General features: G+C 28.7%; 2 protein-coding genes and 1 long non-coding RNA gene across 3 annotated transcripts; 1 reads left to right on the top strand and 2 right to left on the bottom strand.

Annotated features, from left to right (window-relative positions):
• Positions 1-1,334: 1,334 nt before the first annotated feature.
• On the top strand, positions 1,335-9,565 carry LOC100203373 (transforming growth factor-beta-induced protein ig-h3). Its single transcript, XM_065803858.1, has 4 exons — positions 1,335-2,416; positions 2,896-3,121; positions 3,568-3,890; positions 8,635-9,565. Exons 1-4 carry the CDS (start codon positions 1,760-1,762, stop codon positions 9,241-9,243), a joined length of 1,815 nt encoding a protein of 604 aa, XP_065659930.1. The 5' UTR covers positions 1,335-1,759; the 3' UTR covers positions 9,244-9,565.
• Positions 9,566-14,329: 4,764 nt separating this feature from the next.
• Positions 14,330-14,818, bottom strand: LOC136083382 (zinc finger MYM-type protein 5-like). The gene has a single exon (XM_065802777.1). The coding sequence runs from the start codon at positions 14,816-14,818 to the stop codon at positions 14,330-14,332; it is 489 nt and encodes a 162-aa protein (XP_065658849.1).
• Positions 14,819-15,536: 718 nt separating this feature from the next.
• On the bottom strand, positions 15,537-17,560 carry LOC136084347 (uncharacterized). Its single transcript, XR_010640502.1, has 2 exons — positions 17,452-17,560; positions 15,537-17,356 (listed from the first exon to the last, which is right to left on the bottom strand). It is a non-coding gene; the product is annotated as an uncharacterized LOC136084347 (long non-coding RNA).
• Positions 17,561-19,755: the final 2,195 nt, after the last annotated feature.

Raw genomic sequence — 19,755 nt, forward strand, 5'->3', positions numbered from 1 at the left:
GTTGTTAATACCTGCAAATCGTTTTATATCATATCAAATAATATAAATTTAGAAAAAAATGCTTTTGTTTTAATGAATATCCCATATGAGTATCCCAAATTGTTTCCGATCTATTATTCTTTGTTTTCTATCAGACAGTATATCATTTCAAGCAGTGGGTGTTACGTTAAAAAATTTTTTTTGTTGTTGCTTAGGTAATTAAAATACCTGTCAACTTTTATTGATTGGTTGATTAACCTATGGTTGTTAAAAGCTTTCAAACACAATTAGTTAAGATTTAATTTAATCTGAATGTTTTTAAACTGATCATCTGTACTTGGCTAATTTGTATCTGTGCTTGGCTAATTTGTATCTGTACTTGGCTAATTTGTATAAAGAATTTCTTTAAATTTCTTTTTTTTAATATCACAAAAAAAGTAGCATGTTATAAAAATGGATTCAAACAAAAGTCGAAAACAAAAAAATAAATATGAAAATTTAAAACTAAAAAATTAAATATCAGTAAAGTAAACAATATGTGTAACAATATTTAAAAACTTATGATAAAAAAAGGTAAATGTAAAATATTCATTGACAGATTTTAAACTTTATTCATCTCGAACCTTTAGTGTTTGAAAAAATTTTTGTTATTATTTTAAGTTAATTTAATACAATAATGTACGTAATTAGTATAAAAATTTATGACTGTAGAAAGTTCATTTCCCCTTCTATTTAAAAAGAAAAGGATGAAAATAGTTTAGCAAAATTTAAACTAATTAGTCGTTTTAAATTTTGTTGATTAAAAACTTATATCTTATTTATATATTAGTATCACAATTTTTTGTAATAATAATAATTGTAACATACAGCATTCTTATTAGGCATAAATATGAACACATAAATATGAAAATAAATTCGGAGTTTGTTCCATATCTACAAATTAATCTCAAATACCAAAAAAATATAATGCAATTTTATATTGTGTAATTCAAAATTTATTATCGATTTAAATTAATACAACTGCTATAATAAAAATATTGTTTTATAAATACTTTTATATATACTTAGTATATACTTTTCACGATATATTGTTTTATCACAATATTGTTTCATTTTTATAGACAGAAACTTGCTCAGGTATGCTGCATGCTAATGTTTTATCTTTACTTTTTTTTCTTAGTTGCACGCAAGGAATGAAAACGTAAGCACATAAGCATACTTAACATTTTATCGCGTATCTAAAAATGCTGTAGACTAGACGTATTTTAAAAAGAATAAAAACATTAGCGTTTAGTTACATTAATTGAACAATAACAAAAGTTATATCAACAAAGAAAATAAAAAACAAGAAATTTGTTCCATACAGTTGAAGATAATTGTCACTAATACATTTAATAATTACTAATTAATAATATTTGAAAAATATTTAACAAATAAAGTTTCTAATCAAAAAAATATTAGTATAAAATTTAATAATCAATGAAACTAATGAAATAAAAAATGACGAGTGTTAGTTATTAAGACATTCCTTATCAAATAAATATATTCTAAAGAATACCTCATTAATAGCCAACAACATTACCGTAATACCTTAAATGGAAAAAACAATAATATACTTAAGTAACAATCGATCAAAGTTAATTATTCATTAATTTATATTTTAGACACGGTTTGCTTTGGCGTTATGTGTTTTAAAGGACAAAAAATGTTGCTATTTTAATATAAAAATAGAATTGCTCAATTTATTGGTTATTATTGGTTGAGCATTTCGTGATAAAAAATGAATAAATGTGTGCTTATTTTTTTTCTGAGCTTTATTGCTGGAAACCATCTGTATTGTATTAACAACACCAAACATACAGTGGCAACTGCGTTATTGTTAAATGGTTACTCAAGTTTTTATGAACTTTTTAGTCAAATTGGATTGTTTAATGTGCTTTTTGATAAAGAACCATATATAATATTTATACCGCATAACAATGCTGTTAAAGAGTTTCAAATGTTGACCTTTAGTCAAAAAAAAGAAACTGCCGAAAATCTAATATTCAACAATTTTCAAAATATATCATCATTCAAAGATGGACAAAGGCTAAAAAGTTTAAATAATAAAACATTTTTTATAAACAAGCATATAAATAAGTTTAGATCTATTCCTCGTCTGTGGTTGCAAGGCGCTAAGTTAGGTCGTTCAAGTATTCTTACTCAAAAATCCATACTTTATGAAATAAACCACATTCCAGTTTTACAGTCACTTACCTTAGAAACATATTTAAAAAGTTCTGGAAGACATAACTTTATGCTTGGCTTGCTTGAGAAATATAAAGCTTATTTCACATTTTTTTACGGGGCAACGTTTTTTTTGCCATTAGACGATTCGATTAAAGCTATGCCGTCAAAATATAAAAACCAAATATTTAATGACGATCTTAAGTCTATGGTAAGATACAAATTTTTTAAACTTAGTTTTTAACTATTTCAAGCTTTGTTTATCTTAAACTTAAATTTTGTATTAGGTAAAAAATAGTGCACTGATCTATAACTAACTGTTAATATAACAACAGTTGCTATATCAACAGATGCCAAATGAAAATAACATAATAAGATCTTCTAACTTTTCTAAAAAAACAAAAAAGTTTACATAAAAGCTTTTGTTGTGAAACAAAAAGTTCAAAAATTTTTATGATTCAAATAAAAAAATTATTTTGCTAAACTTTTAATCAATAAAATGATGATTTTTTGAATAAATTAATTGAATGAAAACCTATTTAAGCTGAGCTTCTGGTTCCAAGGTTTTTTTCCGAAGTTAGTTTTATGTTATTTTTTATCATTTTTACAAATTATTATGATTATATCGAAAATTAATTTATTTTCAATAAAAATTTTATTGCTTAATTATCTATCAGTAAACATTTATAGAATTTTATCCGTGGCCACATCATAAACCAACCAATGTGTAGTCAGAGATTGCTCATTAATTCAGGCGGAAATACTTTTACAAATGATATCGGACATCCACTCACAGTGCATCAAGATCTTTATAATAAAAAATCCTTTTACGTTAATGGTATACCAGTTATATCAACAACTTCATTAACTAATGGATGGGCGTATGTTATTGATGGCGTTATACTATCAGAAATAAGTAAGCTTTTATTTACTAAACTTATTTAAATAGCAAATAGTTATCATAAAATAAAAAGTAGCATTATTATTGGCTATCTTCTCGTTTGACGGTTAACTCGGCTCTACACTTTTCTACAATCCTAGTGCTCTTAGTGTTAATTAATACTTTCACCAACAAGATGTGACATCATTAGATGGGCAAACCTGACAGACTGCTGACTTTTTGATTATTATAACTTTTTGCATTGAGTGATGCAAATTCCTACGGTCCTTTTTGCAGGTACTCTGCAAGAAAGAGAAGGAAAACAGGGTCAACTCAGTAACCAAAAATGTTGAGGTGTCATTGAGGCCGAGCTGAAAGGCAAAAATTTATAGAAAAAATAAATTTAATTTATTCAAAAGAGTTAATTTTTTTATAATTTTTTATTTTATATAAAAAAAAAAAATTTATGGTTTTTTTTACAGCAAATAATTTGTTGGAAAGTTTACCGCTTCTTCAGTGCCACACATTCCTTCAATACTTAATTAAGACAGGGCATGCAAAGCAATTACAAAATGAAACAACTCCACACACTTTGTTTGTTCCAACAGACCAAGTTTTTGAAAGATTAAATAAAGAGATTAAAAAAAAACTTGATTCAGATGATAAATATTTGATGACTTTTATGAAATATCACTTTCTAAAGGGTAAATACATTAGTGAACAATTTGATGGAAACAGCGCGATAAAAACAACCGCTATTGTCAATCAAACTTACCTCAAACTTCATTTGCAGACTTATGGAGAGGTAACTTTAGATTTACATTATTTTAATAATAACTATGTATATAATGTTAAAGGTTTTATAAGATTTTGTTACTTAACCGGACCACTACATCCTTACCATCCAAATTTCCGTTTAGCTAGGGTGTTAGAGGGTGTTTTAGCTAGGGTGTTGCAAATAATTTCCTATACAATTGTTTTTAACGAAAAGAAAACAAGTTGTTTTTAAAAAAAGATTAAATTAACTTTTTCCAATCAAAACAAGAAAGTTTTTTAATTTAGAAAGAAACAATATCTTTTGGGTTCCAATCAAAACAAGAAAATTTTTTAATTTAGAAAAAAACAATATCGTTTGGGTTATAATCAAAACAAGAAAATTTTTTAATTTAGAAAGAAACAATATCTTTTGGGTTCCAATCAAAACAAGAAAGTTTTTTAATTTTAGAAAGAAACAATATTTTTTGAGTTAGTAAAAAACATTAAGAAAAAAAATAATAGTAATATTTTTTGTAAAAAAATCATATTTTTCGTTTTTATTTGAAAAATGTTCTAGGCAGGGAAATCAACAACATCATTTTAACGAAACGTTGCTCAACAACATTGTTTTAAAAAATCGTCTATTAAATTGAGTATGACAAAGTCAAACTTGCAAAAAAAAATTAAAAAATTGAAGACATAAGTGGATGAAGGCATTTTGTCGCAAAAATACAAGTATCCACATATTTATACAGATAAAGGGTTTAAGTTAAATACCATTTTCACAGTGGATGAAGGAGTTATGTTCATCAATTCACAACAATGCATAACATAGACTTAGGTGTTGAGAAAAATTTAATGCATCCATTAATTATGCTATTTTGATTAAAGCAAAAAAACGCAAGGAAACTCCACTTAATACCTACTTGTACTAGCCCTGGTTATGCTATCAGTTATAACACTAATTACAATAGTCAACTCCTTATATTTTTTCTTTTATTTTAAATCATATTTTATGAACTGAATTCTCCTGATCACTGAAGTAATACTATACATTAAGCACACAGCCATTAATTTTATGCCCCAAGAAATATAATAATTGTACTCCAAGAAATATAAAAAATTTCACTAGAGCTATATATTAAAATTTCATTTTTCAAACATAAATACATCATTAAAAATTTCTTTTTAAAGGATTTCTTACTTGAAATTTTTTGCCTGGATTACCCAATTTTTTGAGTAATCCAGGCAAAAATATTTTATCCAATTAAAAAGTAAAAATAAGCTAATTTTTGTGAAATAATTAAAAATATAGCGGTCATTTTAACATGAAATTTGGAAAATATTTTAAACATAATAATAAAATTCATTTTAGTCAAAATATATAAAAATAAAAGAATATTTTAAAAATGGTGCATAAAAAACTAACAAACTCTTACAAATTAGACGAGTCAAACAAGATTAATATGATAAAATTTCAAGAATTAAAATGCGTTAAAAAAAAAAAAAAACCTCTAAAATGAATTTTATTAATGTTAAGAACAAACCAAAATTTTTCATATTTCTTTAAAATTAATCGATTCACAAACTTTTTATAAATGGTTTGTTTATTTATCGGTTGCTATGGCGTTGTTTCGGAAAAAAACTTTTGATTTGGTAGACATATTGCCAAGTTAGATAATTAATGCCAAGTTAATACCTAATGTTAAAAAATTAAATTAAAACGTTTTTTTAATCTGTAAACAAATGAATAACAAGCCAAATTTCTTTAATTTAATTTTTCAAAAATGGCTTTTATTTCTTGGGGTACCACCTTCAATGAACTATTTTATTTCTTGGGGTACCACCTTCAATGAACTATTTTATTTCTTGGGGTACCACCTTCAATGAGCTATTTTATTTCTTGGGGTACCACCTTCAATGAACTATTTTATTTCTTGGGGTACCACCTTCAATGAACTATTTTATTTCTTGGGATACCACCTTCAATGAACTATTTTATTTCTTGGGGTACCACCTTCAATGAACTATTTTATTTCTTTGAAATTTATTATTTGTTACTATGAAAAGCAAAGTATCAAAAATTCAGCTCTTTTTCAGCTTATTTCAAAAGTAATCGTTTCGCAAATTTTTTCAAATGTTTTGCTTAAGTATCTATTGCTATGGCGTTGTTATGGAAAAAAACTAATGATTTAGCAGACACAATTCCAAATTAACAATACTTAATTTTAAAATGTTTAATAAAAAGTTTTTGGAATCTGTAAATAAAAGAATAATAAGCCAAATTTTAAACTTCTTTTTTTTTTTTTTCATAACAGACTTTTATTTCTTGAGCTACCACCCCAAGTTATTATTTTAACAAATATTTATTCTTTGAAAAAACATGTTCGATTGTTGGTCATTACCATACAGGGTATTGTTGGTCATTACCATACAGGGTATTGTTGGTCATTACCATACAGGGTTGTTGGTCATTACCATACAGGGGTGGAACTAGCATTTTGTGGTGTTTGAAATATCTAACTTCCATACATGGAGCAAACTACAAACATTTATCAGTTTATCTTATGTCAGATAAAGATGCTTTTCAAAAAATTGCAATGAATGGAGCCTGGGAACAAAAAACCCCAAAAAATTTGTTTTTTTTGTTACTTGGACCATATAAAACTGTAAACCCTAAAATTGAAGGGACCTAAATATTATATGGTCACAATTTTTGAACGCTAAGAGATTATACTATGAAACTTAAAATTTGTCAATGAATATAAATCTAGTTAAGAATAGTACAAAGTATATTTTATCAGCTTGTTGCTCTCGCGTTTGGGGTAGGGGTCTGATTTTTTTAAGTCTTTTTGTTCCTAGATTTCAATCGTCGCATTTTTTTGCGATGATTCGTCATCGTTTATCGAATCAATCAATTTTCATCATTTAAACCACCCATTTTACAAAATCTTTAAAATGATGTCAACAACTTACCGAGTAGTATAAACCTGTAAAATAAACCTCAATATTAATAAATGTAAAATTAGTAAACTCTGAACAAAATCAACTTGCAACTTACAACTTACAATTTAGTTGCAAGTTAATAAAAAATGAAAAAACTTAGATTATCTAGACAAGAGATTAGAACTCAAAGTATTGAAATGCTTTAGGCCGGGTGAAGAAAAAAAGCAATTGCCTTTACTCAGCGTTTTTGGAGTAATTGCTCAGATTTACGTAAATAAAAATTTGAGCAAAGTTTTTATTAATGTAAAGCTGACCAATTACTAAGTAAAAGCATTTGTTTGTTTTTATTCACCCAGCCTTTTAATGAATAAATTTTTAACTACATTATATAGGAAATTACGCAAACGCTCAATTTCACTAATAAAAAAATAGAAAAAGTTAAAAGTTTTCCCTCGCAGAGCCTTAAGTTAATTAAAAAACAAAACAGAGCATTAAGTAAGATAAAAATCGCCGCGTAAAAGAGCTTAAGACCTCCTACTTATATTTTTTGAATAAATTTAGCGTTGCGTAATTTATGGACGACCTCTAAGCAATTAATATACAGATATAATATTGCTTAACTTAAAGCTATAAGAAAACACATTAGAATCTATTAGGAAATAATATAAAAACTGTAACTATCCAGGAATAATTCTTATGAAGAAATTTATCCAATCAAAACAATTACATTGCTTTACAAGATTTTTAGAATCTATAGAGAATTGAGATAAATATATATTATTTATATATTCAAATATACATTATATATTTGAATAAAATTTTTTACTAAATTAGAGCTTTTGTTATTTTACTATTTACAACATATTTATAATAAACACCAATTAGTGTTGCATGTCGGATGTCTATTTACCCATACTAAATTTATTTCATTTTTTGTTTTTGTCTTAAAACTTTATACCTTTTTATTACCTTTTTTCAATGAAAAGGTTAAAAATGCATGTAAAAAAATGTATAAAAACCAGACGTCTAAACTAGTGTCTATCAAATTTCTAAAAATAATCGTCTTTAAAGCGTTGTTTAGATGTCTCATTTTTATCTCATATTTTTTAACTATTTGCATAAAAATCAGACGTCTCATTTGCTTTAATAGATATCTGAAAAAAGACATCTATCATGCTTTTTAGATGACTGAAATATATAATCTTCTTTAAAAAGTGTCTTGGATATGTTAATTTTATTTTAGATGTTTCAAAGGTATGAAACAGTAAAAAGATGTCTAATAGACGTCTTTGTGCCCGCCGAGATATTTGCTTAATTCAATTAGTTTTGGACTAGAAATATTAAAAAAAAGGAAAAAAAATTTGAAACACTTGTAGTTTTTAAGTCTTTAATTATGTAATTATGAGAGGAGCAACCTTTATTTAAGAGAATTATTGGATGAAGTTATTTGCACATATATTACTGTAATGTAATATTTGCCATCAACAAATCTAAGATTTAAGAAACCGCAACTTTTCAACGTACCAATGTCACTTTTATATAGAAGTGAGCAGTAAACCTTTAAGAATTATTGAAACTTTTTAGGCAGTTAACATTTGCCTTTATAATCTGCACTCTAATTTTGGCGCTCGATTTTTTTTCTTTTTTTTAATTTCTTTGCATATTTTTTATAATTATGCAAATATTTGCAAATGTATGTGTGTGTGTGTGTGTGTGTGTGTGTGTGTGTGTGTGTGTGTGTGTGTGTGTGTGTGTGTGTATTTATGTATAGGGTTACGATTTCCCGGTTGTGATCAAAGAACAGGACTTTTGTCACTCTCGAAATTATATCTACACTTAAAATTTAGGTATCTAGTGTTCAAAACGTTCTTATCACAAAACGAGACACTCTAGCAACCAATGGGATTATTCACATAACGAATAGCGTTTTAATTCCTCCGACTCAATCATTGTTAGATATTTTGCAGAATACAAAAAATTTTTATATGTTTACGCAGGAAATACTAAAAAATAAAATTTTAGTCAAGATTTTGAGCCAAAAGGACGTGTCTTTTACAGTATTTGTTCCAACCAACAGAGCCATAAAGCGTTACGAAATGTCAATTCAAAACTCCAATATATCGCAATTCTTTAATACCGAACTTTTATGTCGCCACATCGGATATAAAGCTTTTTTTACCAACCATATGTTTTTAAATGAAGAGCTTGTTGTTAAAACACATGAATTCAATAATGGCAATTTTACATTCATCAAACTGAGTAATAAAAAAAATAATGAACCAACCATTGTAGACTATCAATCAACTTTATTAGCGCAAAATATAATAGCAACAAATGGTGTTATACACTCGCTTAATAAAGTTTTGACTAATCACACAAATGAAAGTGGAAGTGTTTACATGAGAGCTGGATATCTAACAAAAGTAATAAGAGTAAAAAAAATTGAAGCGAAATAAACGTATTCCAGTTATGGAATACTTTAACTGAAGATCATTTCAAAACTTTAACATATATTTGTCAATATTTAAAATCTAATTAGACGTACTACTTTGAGCATTATCAACTAATATAAAAGATGTATTTTCAAACGTTCAGTTTGTTTCTCTAATGCCGAGATAACAGTGGTTTCTCTAATGCCTAGATAACACAATCAATTTAACTGTGGTTACAACGAAAACAGTGTACATTCTGATGAACACAATTACAACAGTTTTTAGCTGAAAATATTTTTAGTTGATTGAACTAACAATAAAAACTTAAACTTTTGGAAAAAAAAAACATCTGCAGTGCTTGTTTAAGAATGATACAAGCTTCATTTGCTACCAAGATGATACAAAATTTTTCGTATTTAAGAAACATTTAAAAAATCCTCATATAAATATTTTCAGCCAGTTTTGAGTGGCCGAGTTCACTAGCAATATATATATATATACATATATATATATATATATATATATATATATATATATATATATATATATATATATATATATATATATATATATATATATATATATATATATATATATATATATATATATATATATATATATATATATATATATATATATATATATATATATATATATATATATATATATATATATATATATATATATATAATATCTGTACATTTAAGTATTTTATTAAGATGTTGAAATTTGTATGAACTTATTTGTTTTAATATTTATTGTTATGTTCATGTAAATATGTAAATATATATGTATAGTAAATACATTGTTTTTAAATTACTATTGAAACAAACAATGAAAAAAATAATCGATTATTTTTATTTATGCGATATCCTTAAAGTAAATTAATTTAAATATAAGTATATAGATATATATTGACGCTATGTGATACAATCAGTTGACAAACCCGTCTGTTAATTCTAATTTAAAGAATTGATGGAAAGAAAAACTAAATAAATAAATTAAAAATTAATAATAATATTTCATTTACGGATAAATTTTGCAAGTATTTTGCAGGAATATTCATGACAAAATGATCGATTTAAAAAAAAGTTGTTTACTTGGTAAATTTATAATAAATAATTGGTTGACCACTAATTGGTTACCAAATACAGTACAAAATTTTATGCGTGCGTGTTTTTTCCATTCATTCTTCGTTTTTTTACATTCATTCGTGCATCATTATAAAATAACATAGTTACGATACGGAAATAATTTAAAAAGATTTTTATTATCATTATTATATTTTATTTTTTTATTATATTTAATTAAAAAAATCAAATCTAATAATGATAATAAAATTTATATTTATATTTTTTAGTTCATAACATAAAGTAAAAAAGAAAATAACATCATAAACATCTACACCTTCATAATTTATTATATTTTTATAATATATAATATATGCCGTAATAATCAGTCAAAAGCTTAAAGAAGGTAAAAATGTTATTTTAGTCATCGCAATCTTTTCATAGAGCCCCAGTAGTTACTCATTAAAAAAAAACAGTCACGTACCCAGTAGTCATTCATTAAAAAAACAATTATGCTTTTTACACAAAAAAAACAACAAGAAGAAAACTAAATACTGTCTGTAAGAGGGAATCCATAAAGTACGTGCGTATTCATGGCGTTTTAAATTGGTTAATAAAAATGATTAATTTAATAAAGTTAATTAAATGCTTCACGTGTCATTTTTGCTAATAGACTTCACATTTTCATATTCTGATTTTTTTTGCCACAATTCTCATCTCCATGTTGTCTCATACCCATGTTGGTATAAGAAAATAGGCGATACGAATATATGATGCTCTAGAGCTCCATCTTGCTCTGTGAAAAGGATTAAGCTTATTCCTCTTAATTTTCTTTAATTTTTGAAAATTTTGATGATTTTTGAAGTAATAAAAAGCGTCACATAACTCATAAAGATTTTGAAGTCATCTCGCCACTCTAACTTTATGTAATTAGACTCAGGTTGATTATTTTTGAAGAGTTTTATAATTTTCATTTAATTTCTTTAAAAATTTATAATCAAAACCAGAAGTTGTTTACTGACAATTTACAAAATGATTCAAAATATGTTTTAAATGATGCTGACATCATAAAAAGCCTCTGGTTTTTATTTCATTTTAAATTTTTACAGCTATACCATTTAATTTTCCTGTTACCACTGCTGTTCTGTCACTATAGTAATAGATTTACATGCATAAAAATTTTTTAGAGCTTTAAAAATGTCATTGGATTTTCTACTTTTACATTTAAAAATTTTCAAGTTTTATTATTCTTATTTTAAAAGCATTAAAATTTGATATTCAGTCTCGTTTATTTATTTTCATCAAAATGAAGGAAGAAATGTTATTTCTGTACTATTTTGTTAATAACTTTTTTCTTTCTTTCTTCTTATCCTTGATTTTTCAGTGGTTAAATCCATTTTCTGTGATTTAGTTGTCTTGTGAATCTAAATCTGAACCAACTGGTCATTATTCAAGTTGAACTGCTGCTATATAGACATTTATTTACTTTGTTTTTAAGAGTTATCGTTTGCATTAAAAACTCCAACTTTTGAAGGATTCGATGACTCTTGTATGTTAGAGCTGTGACCAACTTCTTCTGAACTTAATAATTGTAAGTCATTTTTTATCTTTCAGACTAAGCTACGTGGCTTTAATGTAAGTGGTATGAAAAAGATCTACCAAAACGGAACTTTCTCCATTTTTACCGGGTCTTTTAATATACTTTTCACACTTATCTTTAACCTTTTCATTTTTTCTTCCAAGTGATTTTGTAAAAATACTTGGAAAGTTAAGATTGTTACATAATTTACTTTTTCCATAGCTAGTAGCTTCACTCTTTTTTTTTTACATTTTTCAATCGATCCTAGGTAGTTGTAACGCCCAATAATAAAAGTATTTTTTAGCATTCTATTAAACGAATCTAATGGTTTTTCAATAAAAGGTGGAACCAATCTTGATGTTATACATTTTTCAAATAATACTAAGTTTCCACACTCTTGAAAATTTCTCAACAACAGTTTAGCTATGTTTATCCGAGATACTAAAAAATCTAAAAAGTAGTATTTGGGTAAAATATATTAGAAGTATAAGGATAAAATGTATTAATTGTATATTAGCAGGGCCGTACCGAGCCAATTTTGCGCTTCGGGCAAGAAAAGAAAATTGCGCCCCCTCTTCCCCTCCCTTCCCCCTCCCACTCCTTAAAAAAGAAGAAAATTAAACGAAAAAAATGATTTATTGATCACAAAATTTATCACATCAAGTTATAAGTAAAATTTGTCGTTAAGGTTGCACAAACTTTAGTTCAATGCCACTTTTCTGGCTTTTCTTGAGGCAAATTCACTAATGACATCATCAAAATCAATGTTGTTTGCCACTTCATTTTTAATTGAAATTATAGCCAAACTAGACAAACGTTCTTGGCCAATTGTTGACCTCATATAGTGTTTTATGAGCTTAAGTTTACTGAAACTTCTCTCACACGTAGCAACTGTGACTGGTATGGTGAGGAAGATGCGAATAGCAATTGTTGTGTTGGGATAAGCATCGGTCAAAGAATATTTATAAATGAGCTGCAAAATGTCATTGCGGCAGCTTGATATTTAAAGTTTGCCATTTCTGACTGGAAATCGGAAGAATCTAAATCTGCCTTGTCAATTTGAGATAAATTTGCAGCTTTTTTCTTGAGTTCATCCTTTTAGAGAGAACTTTTAGAGAGTGAATGCCCACTGAGGTAGCCAAAATCAGAGGATACAGCAGACATCAGCCTCAAACCGCCACTCTGTTTGTGTAATAATGCTGTCAAACACAAGGTTGCACTGAGATCCGAATTCTGTTTCTGCTGTGAGAAGGTGAGAGTCATCTTCAGCTTCATAAAGTGCTATTTGCTTCACTTTGCGCTTCCTCTTAATTGGAAAGCCACCATCAATTCCGCTCTGGTTAGCTTTTTCTGTGACATCTTTGATAATATTGTCCACCCCAACATCTCAAAAATTCTGAATGAAAGCCTTCAACCATTTCATTTTTTTTACGGCAATGTCAATTGAAATGGTTTTTGACTGAAGCAGTTTGTTTTCCCGGTCAATTAGAGAAAGAATTTGACACCAGAAATCCAACAAACACAAAAAACTGAAATCAATATGAATGAAAAGTTCTTTTGCACTGCTAACTGTGACAGGATTTGTCATGGGATTGTGGATAATGGATTCCAAAACTTGAAGAACATCTTTGATTTGTCTGTGCAATGGTGTAATTGCTTCTTTTTTGGTAGACCATCTTGTGTCACTATTTCCCTTTAATGAGATGGTCAACGTTTTTCCCATCTTGACGTGAAGCTTGAAAAAAAGTTAAAGATGGCTTGAACCTTTCCAAAAAACGTAATCATGAGGGGGGAAACCTCAGCTGCATGAACACCAACAAGATTTAAAGTGTGAGCTGCGTATGGAACAAATCTTGCTGACTCATTAAGAGAATGGATGTGAGCTTTGACGCCATTGTATTTTCCAGACATATTGGCTCCATTGTCATAGCCTAGGCCCCGGCAATCGGAAATGCTTAGACCATCCTTCTCCAATTTTTCACTCATTTCTGTTGCAAGACCTTTTCCTGTTTTTTGGTGAGATTCAATGAAGTCCACAAAGCTTTCCTTAATTGTGCAGGTTTCATCATTGATGCGGACATACCTGATGATCTGAGTCATCTGCTCTTTGTGGGAGGTATCTGGAGTGCAGTCAAACAGAACAGAGTAGTATTTAGCTTCTTTGATGTTTGACAAAATTTCTTTCCTGACTTTCTGCCCAAGTAACTCAATCAGCTCATTTTGAATTCAAGGAGAAAAGTAGGATGTTGTGGTTTTTTTTGCTTTAACGGACGCAATGTGTTCAGCCACTAAAGGATAATAATGGCTAATCAACTCAATTAAGCTCAGAAAAATGCCACTGTTTTGTTGACCAATGTCTTCTGTTGTTCCCCGAAGGGCAAGATTGTTCTTGGCATCAAATTGCATCAACAATCACTTTTAAGATATCTCTCCGCTTTTTCATCTCTCCACTAATAACTCTCTACAGATCAGAATTCAGGGTCTTTCCTTCCTTGAGGTTTTTTTCAAGAGTTTTCCGATCAGAATAGCATCTTTGGTGTTCATTGTTGTTTTCATGCTCAGGAATTCTTGGGTTTAGTTTTTTCCAGTCACAAAACCCTTTAGAAATTTTTAAGAAATTGTTGGTTTTTGTTGTTAAAAATAACAAACAGCAAAAACAAAATAAAGAATCTTTTTTATTGCTGTACTGCAGCCAAGTGCGAACAGATTTTTTACCATTGGGATGAATTTTTTCATACCATTTTGAGCTGAAGTGTCGCATTCTGTTGTCAAAATCACACAGCGTATTTGGGAAAAACTCTCTTCTGTCTTGCTCTGACCTATGCTCAATCAAAAAGCATCTTGTTTTGTCCGTTCTTTTAGGCCATGTTGCTGGATCCCTATGTTGAAAATTTTCTTCCGAGGCCACTGGAATTTCTGAGATTTCTGAATGAAGTTCATCCTCGTCCATTTCAGCTGGGCCTAAAAGCTAGGCATTTTCATCTTCCCTGGTTGGTTCTGAATCAGTTGTGCAAAATTCTTCTTGACTTTGGCTGATGAAAATCTCCTCTTCAATTAATTCCAAATGATGATCTGAACTCAATTAAAGTCAATTATAGGATCTGTTGAATTGTCATTAATTTCAATACAAATATCCTCTGAAATAATTTGTTTCTCCACTGAGTTTGTTACCAACCACTTTTTGAAACAGTTTTGTAGTTTCTCGTCACTTTCTTGGCGCTGTTTTCTTTTCTTATTAAATTCAGCACCAGATAACTTTTGGGTTCGACTCATAATAGAATTATAATGCTCAAAAGTTATCAAAGGTATATTAGTGTTAGGGCGCTTTTTTGTTCAGTATATGAGCTTTAATATTTAAGAGTTTGTGTCAAGAGGCGGAATTTTAATTAATTTTCTGTTAAACAGCAGCGACGCCGTGAAAATGAGTTTCATAAACTGATTATTGTTTTTTTAATTTATTAAAGTTTGCGCCCTCCCAATTTTGGTGCCTCAGGCCGCGGCCCGGCCGGCCCCGCCCTTGGTACGGCTCTGTATATTAGTAGTATGGGTTAAATTTAATGAGAATACTTTTCTTTTTAGAAGTTACTATTTTAAATATAGAATTGATTAAAAATTCATTGAAATGCAAAAAATATACAACAATGAGTAAGACATAAAACACAGCTAAGTACTATTTATTTTCTGTATTTGTAAAAAATAATGATTTAGGAACCCCTCCCCTTGTAATAGCATACAGGTGCATAAGCTTTAAACACTCCTCTCCCTCTCTGCGTACGCACGCATCATTTAACCTCTAGCATAGTGTAATCCATAAATAAGAATTAATCGTCTCGGTTCTCGGTCCATACGAGACAATATTTTTCCGAGACATGCATAATTTTTCTGATTTGAATCAAGTCGTAACGTAGTTGTTAAATTCATCAGCAGTCAAATTATTAGGATCAGTGACTTAGATTTGTTTTTGGGCATTGGACTCTCTTTTCTTTCTAGGTAAGTCTTTGAGCTTTGGAACAAAGTTTGAAATTGTTCGACGTTTTAAGGAAGCGAGAAGACGTAACTTAGGATCATTGGGAGTCTATTCGATTCCTCTAACAAAAATTGTAATGCGTCTTCTGCAATGTTCAAGTCAGCATCATTGCCACTCATGGCATCCATAGCCATTTTACATGGTTGAGGAGTTGCTACTAATTCACGAACGCTTGTCTCTAAATAATCAGGCTAATCATGTCAAAATGATTTAAGAGTTTTTTTTATAGCTGGGATTATGTTTTTGAAAGTTTTCAACATTTTCAATGTACTGTTCTATCGAGATCTGACATTGAGAACTAGGAATTTGAATTTGATTCCAAGATATTGAGCATTTTCTTTAAGTTCTTTCACTAATTTAAGTTTGAATTTGAATTTTTTTACAATGGTTCAAACATCTTCGAAAGTTTTAGCACTAGGCAATGCAGGATCGTACTCAAATGCTTCCTCTTACACGTTTTTTTCATCAAAATTTGCTTCAACTTTATTTTCGTCTTCATCTTCTTCTTCGTTTGTTTCTAAACTAAGCACGCTTGGTACGTTGCAAAAACTCTGAGGTGTACATGCTAACATGTCACTCTCTGTATCTGATTCTTCCTCGCTTTGGTCTGATAATAAATTCTTATTTGCTCGATTGATATCTGTAAATATCTTTGTGTCATACAAAGATGGATTCCATGATCATAGCAAATGAGATGAAGTCGTTGTGAGAGACGGCCGGATTTAGTGCAAATACTTATCTCATCCATAGTTTGACCAATGCAATCTTGGTCAGGATCAATGCCGAAGAATATTAATTGATAATTTTGTAACTTCAAAAGGGTTTTAGCATCACATTCTTTTCCCATTTCAATCGTACCAAGATTTTGATTGTAATTGTTGGGTCCAAAAATATGGATGTTCATAACTTTAATTTGTTTAAATGTTGCCTCATCACTCACATAGGAAAACTTTCCTCCATTGGATTTTATCAGCGTTATTTCCTTCATCACTTTGTCCCTCGCATACGCTGATGAGCTATAAATTGTCTAACGAACTCTCTCGACGTTTTTGGGAGCTTCAACCTTTGTGTAATTTTCAATCAGCTTTTGCACTAATAGATTCACAATTTGGTTGAAACTAAGTCCAATATTAGATGCTAGCTGAGCAACAATTTTGTCAGTCACATGACACAGTCAATGTTAGTTTCACATTAAAAAACGAGTTAATCATTTTTGAGCAAGATTGATGATGCGTTGATTTTTCGGATTTGTCAGCAGAAGGAACTTGGCGATATTGATGGAACATAAATGAGCGTGAATTTATTTTGTATTGTAGTCTGTTCGTTTGATAAATTTTTCCTTCGCACCGTCAGGACACAATGTGCATTCAACTTGAAACTTGTCATTTTTCCAAACTAGACAGTAGTTTTGCCATTTCAAATAAGTTCCTCTCCAAATTTTTTCCATTTCAATATTTGAACCTGTTCAATTTTAAAAATCATTAAAGTTGCAGTTGCTAGACCAAATGTCATAAATTAAAATAATTTTTTTATGAATAAATTTAATAAACACTTACTTTTTAGTTTAATACATTCTTTTTATATAATATATTTTTACATCTTTTTATGCGACAAATCTTGTTATGAACAACATCATGAATGAGAAAACATTGCACTGCAATTGCAACTTATACAATTTTTAAAAATATTAAAACTGAGATTACTGAAAAGTATTAAAAATCTTCAAAATTAGCGCTTTTTATTTTTCACCTGTTTCCTTCGGAGAAATACGTGAAAAATAGTTCCTCGTGAGAAAATTTATGCTGAGGACTCTTGTTTACTCAAAGCGTTTTGAATCTTCTCTCATTAAAAAACGAAAGCTTAAATTTTGAAGGTTTTTAATAATTTTCAGTAATCTCGGTTTTTATATTTTCACATTTATTTTCTCGGTATTCCGAGACCGAGATTCCGAGATAGAAAAATGACCGAGATTTCCGAGACCAAGATGTCCGAGACGAGATCTGAAAGTATAGATCTAGAGTGATTATCTTTTTTTAAATACTTGATGCTCCACTTTAACACGGGAGAGGTTTGCAAAGTTCTTCTCACTTAGCTCTAAATACTGTTCGACATGCTTGTTTATGTTTACTGTAAAGCTCTTTTAGTTTTGTATAATTGGAACTTGCCCAAGCGAAGTTACAGTATGTTAAGAAAATATGAATAAAAGAAAAGTACAAAATCTTGTTACAGTGTTTCTAGCGTTTTAAAATTAAAAAAATGGTTTAGCTCTACAAATCATTTCAATATTTTTGAAATTATTTTTTCTAGACTGTTGGTATGAAAATTCCTAATGTAGATATATCTTAGACCCGTCTGGTAAAAAAAATCTGAAAACCAGAACACGTTCTTGTCAAAATCCCTTTCCTGCAAGTTCAGACAAAGACCATACGGTACCCGTACGTTGGCTGGGAAATTAGTTAATTTGATTTAAATTTATTAGGACAGTAATGCATGATCTAATGGACACGCAGGTAATACATGATCTAATCGACACACCAGGTTAAAAAAATAATGTAATGGACACACCAGGTTCAATAAATAATGTAATAGACACACCAGGTTCAAAAAATAATGCAATGGACACACCAGGTTCAAAAAATAGTGTAATGGACTCACCAGGTTTAAAAAATAATGTAATGGACACACCAGATTTAAAAAATAAATAGAACTTTTGAGTGCTTTATTGTTGTAGGCAACAATAAAATAAATATACTTGAAAGGATACAAAATTAAGAAATAAAGTGCGACTTTAAAAAAACAAAAAATATTATAAGTTTCACGAATTTACCTTGGAAGTTTAGCAGTTAGTAGGAACAGTACTTTTAAAAACTGATGGAGTTAATTTTTATTTTAAAGCTCTTAATATTATTTCACGACATCATACGGCATGACGCCAGACATGAAGACATCAGACAGCATGTTATTCCAAATATCAACAACGCTGAGAGAAAAAGGATATTAAAGAACATTAAGTTGACACTTTAATTTCATAACTTAAGTTTATGACCTCGATTATAAATTTAATTGTTAATTAAAAAGATATTCGAATTATGTAGACAAACTAAGTTGTTCAGAATTTTGTAACATGAAATCAAGTATTGCTTTTGACGATAAATTTCGTGTAGTCAGCGCATTTGGTGTTGAGTAGTTCCAAATTGAAAGTCTTTAGACTATTTTGACTGCATTTATTAGTTCAGTACAGTGCGGTGACCAGACCGGATAAGCAATCCTCTAAAATAGGTCTTATATAGGACAAAATAATTTTGAGAGACCATGTGAATCGCGACTTTTAAAACACTTAAGTATTAAATACGTTCAGATGTTTGCTGCACACCATTTGATGATGAAAACATTTAAAATATGATTTTTGTAATTTACGTTTTGAAGTTTTACATTTTTACATAAAACAATGTATATAAAAACATTAAAATTAATGAGACAAGCAACATGCATCAGCTGGCTATTAAGTGGCTTCCATTTATATTTACTAGCATGATCCAATCCAATATTTGCATGTTTTTTATGTCTTTGATATTTCTATAGAATTCATTCTAATATTAGAAAGATCTCTGTAAAAGAACTTATATTATGAACATAAACAATAGACATGTCCATTGAATTTTATCTGAAGAAAAACTAAAATTATATATAGTGGCTTTATCAAGATTGTTTTATATTGTGTATCTAGAGATAGAACAAAATAATTCCACGCGATGTATCAAACGCATAATTATTTTGGCTTCCACCATTTTAGGAATAACTGAAAGTATTTAAAACACAAAAATATAAAAAGAAAATAATCATTAAGTGTTTTTATGTTA

This window comes from Hydra vulgaris, chromosome 08 (assembly GCF_038396675.1).
Source record: "Hydra vulgaris chromosome 08, alternate assembly HydraT2T_AEP".
Classification (NCBI taxonomy): domain Eukaryota; kingdom Metazoa; phylum Cnidaria; class Hydrozoa; order Anthoathecata; family Hydridae; genus Hydra; species Hydra vulgaris.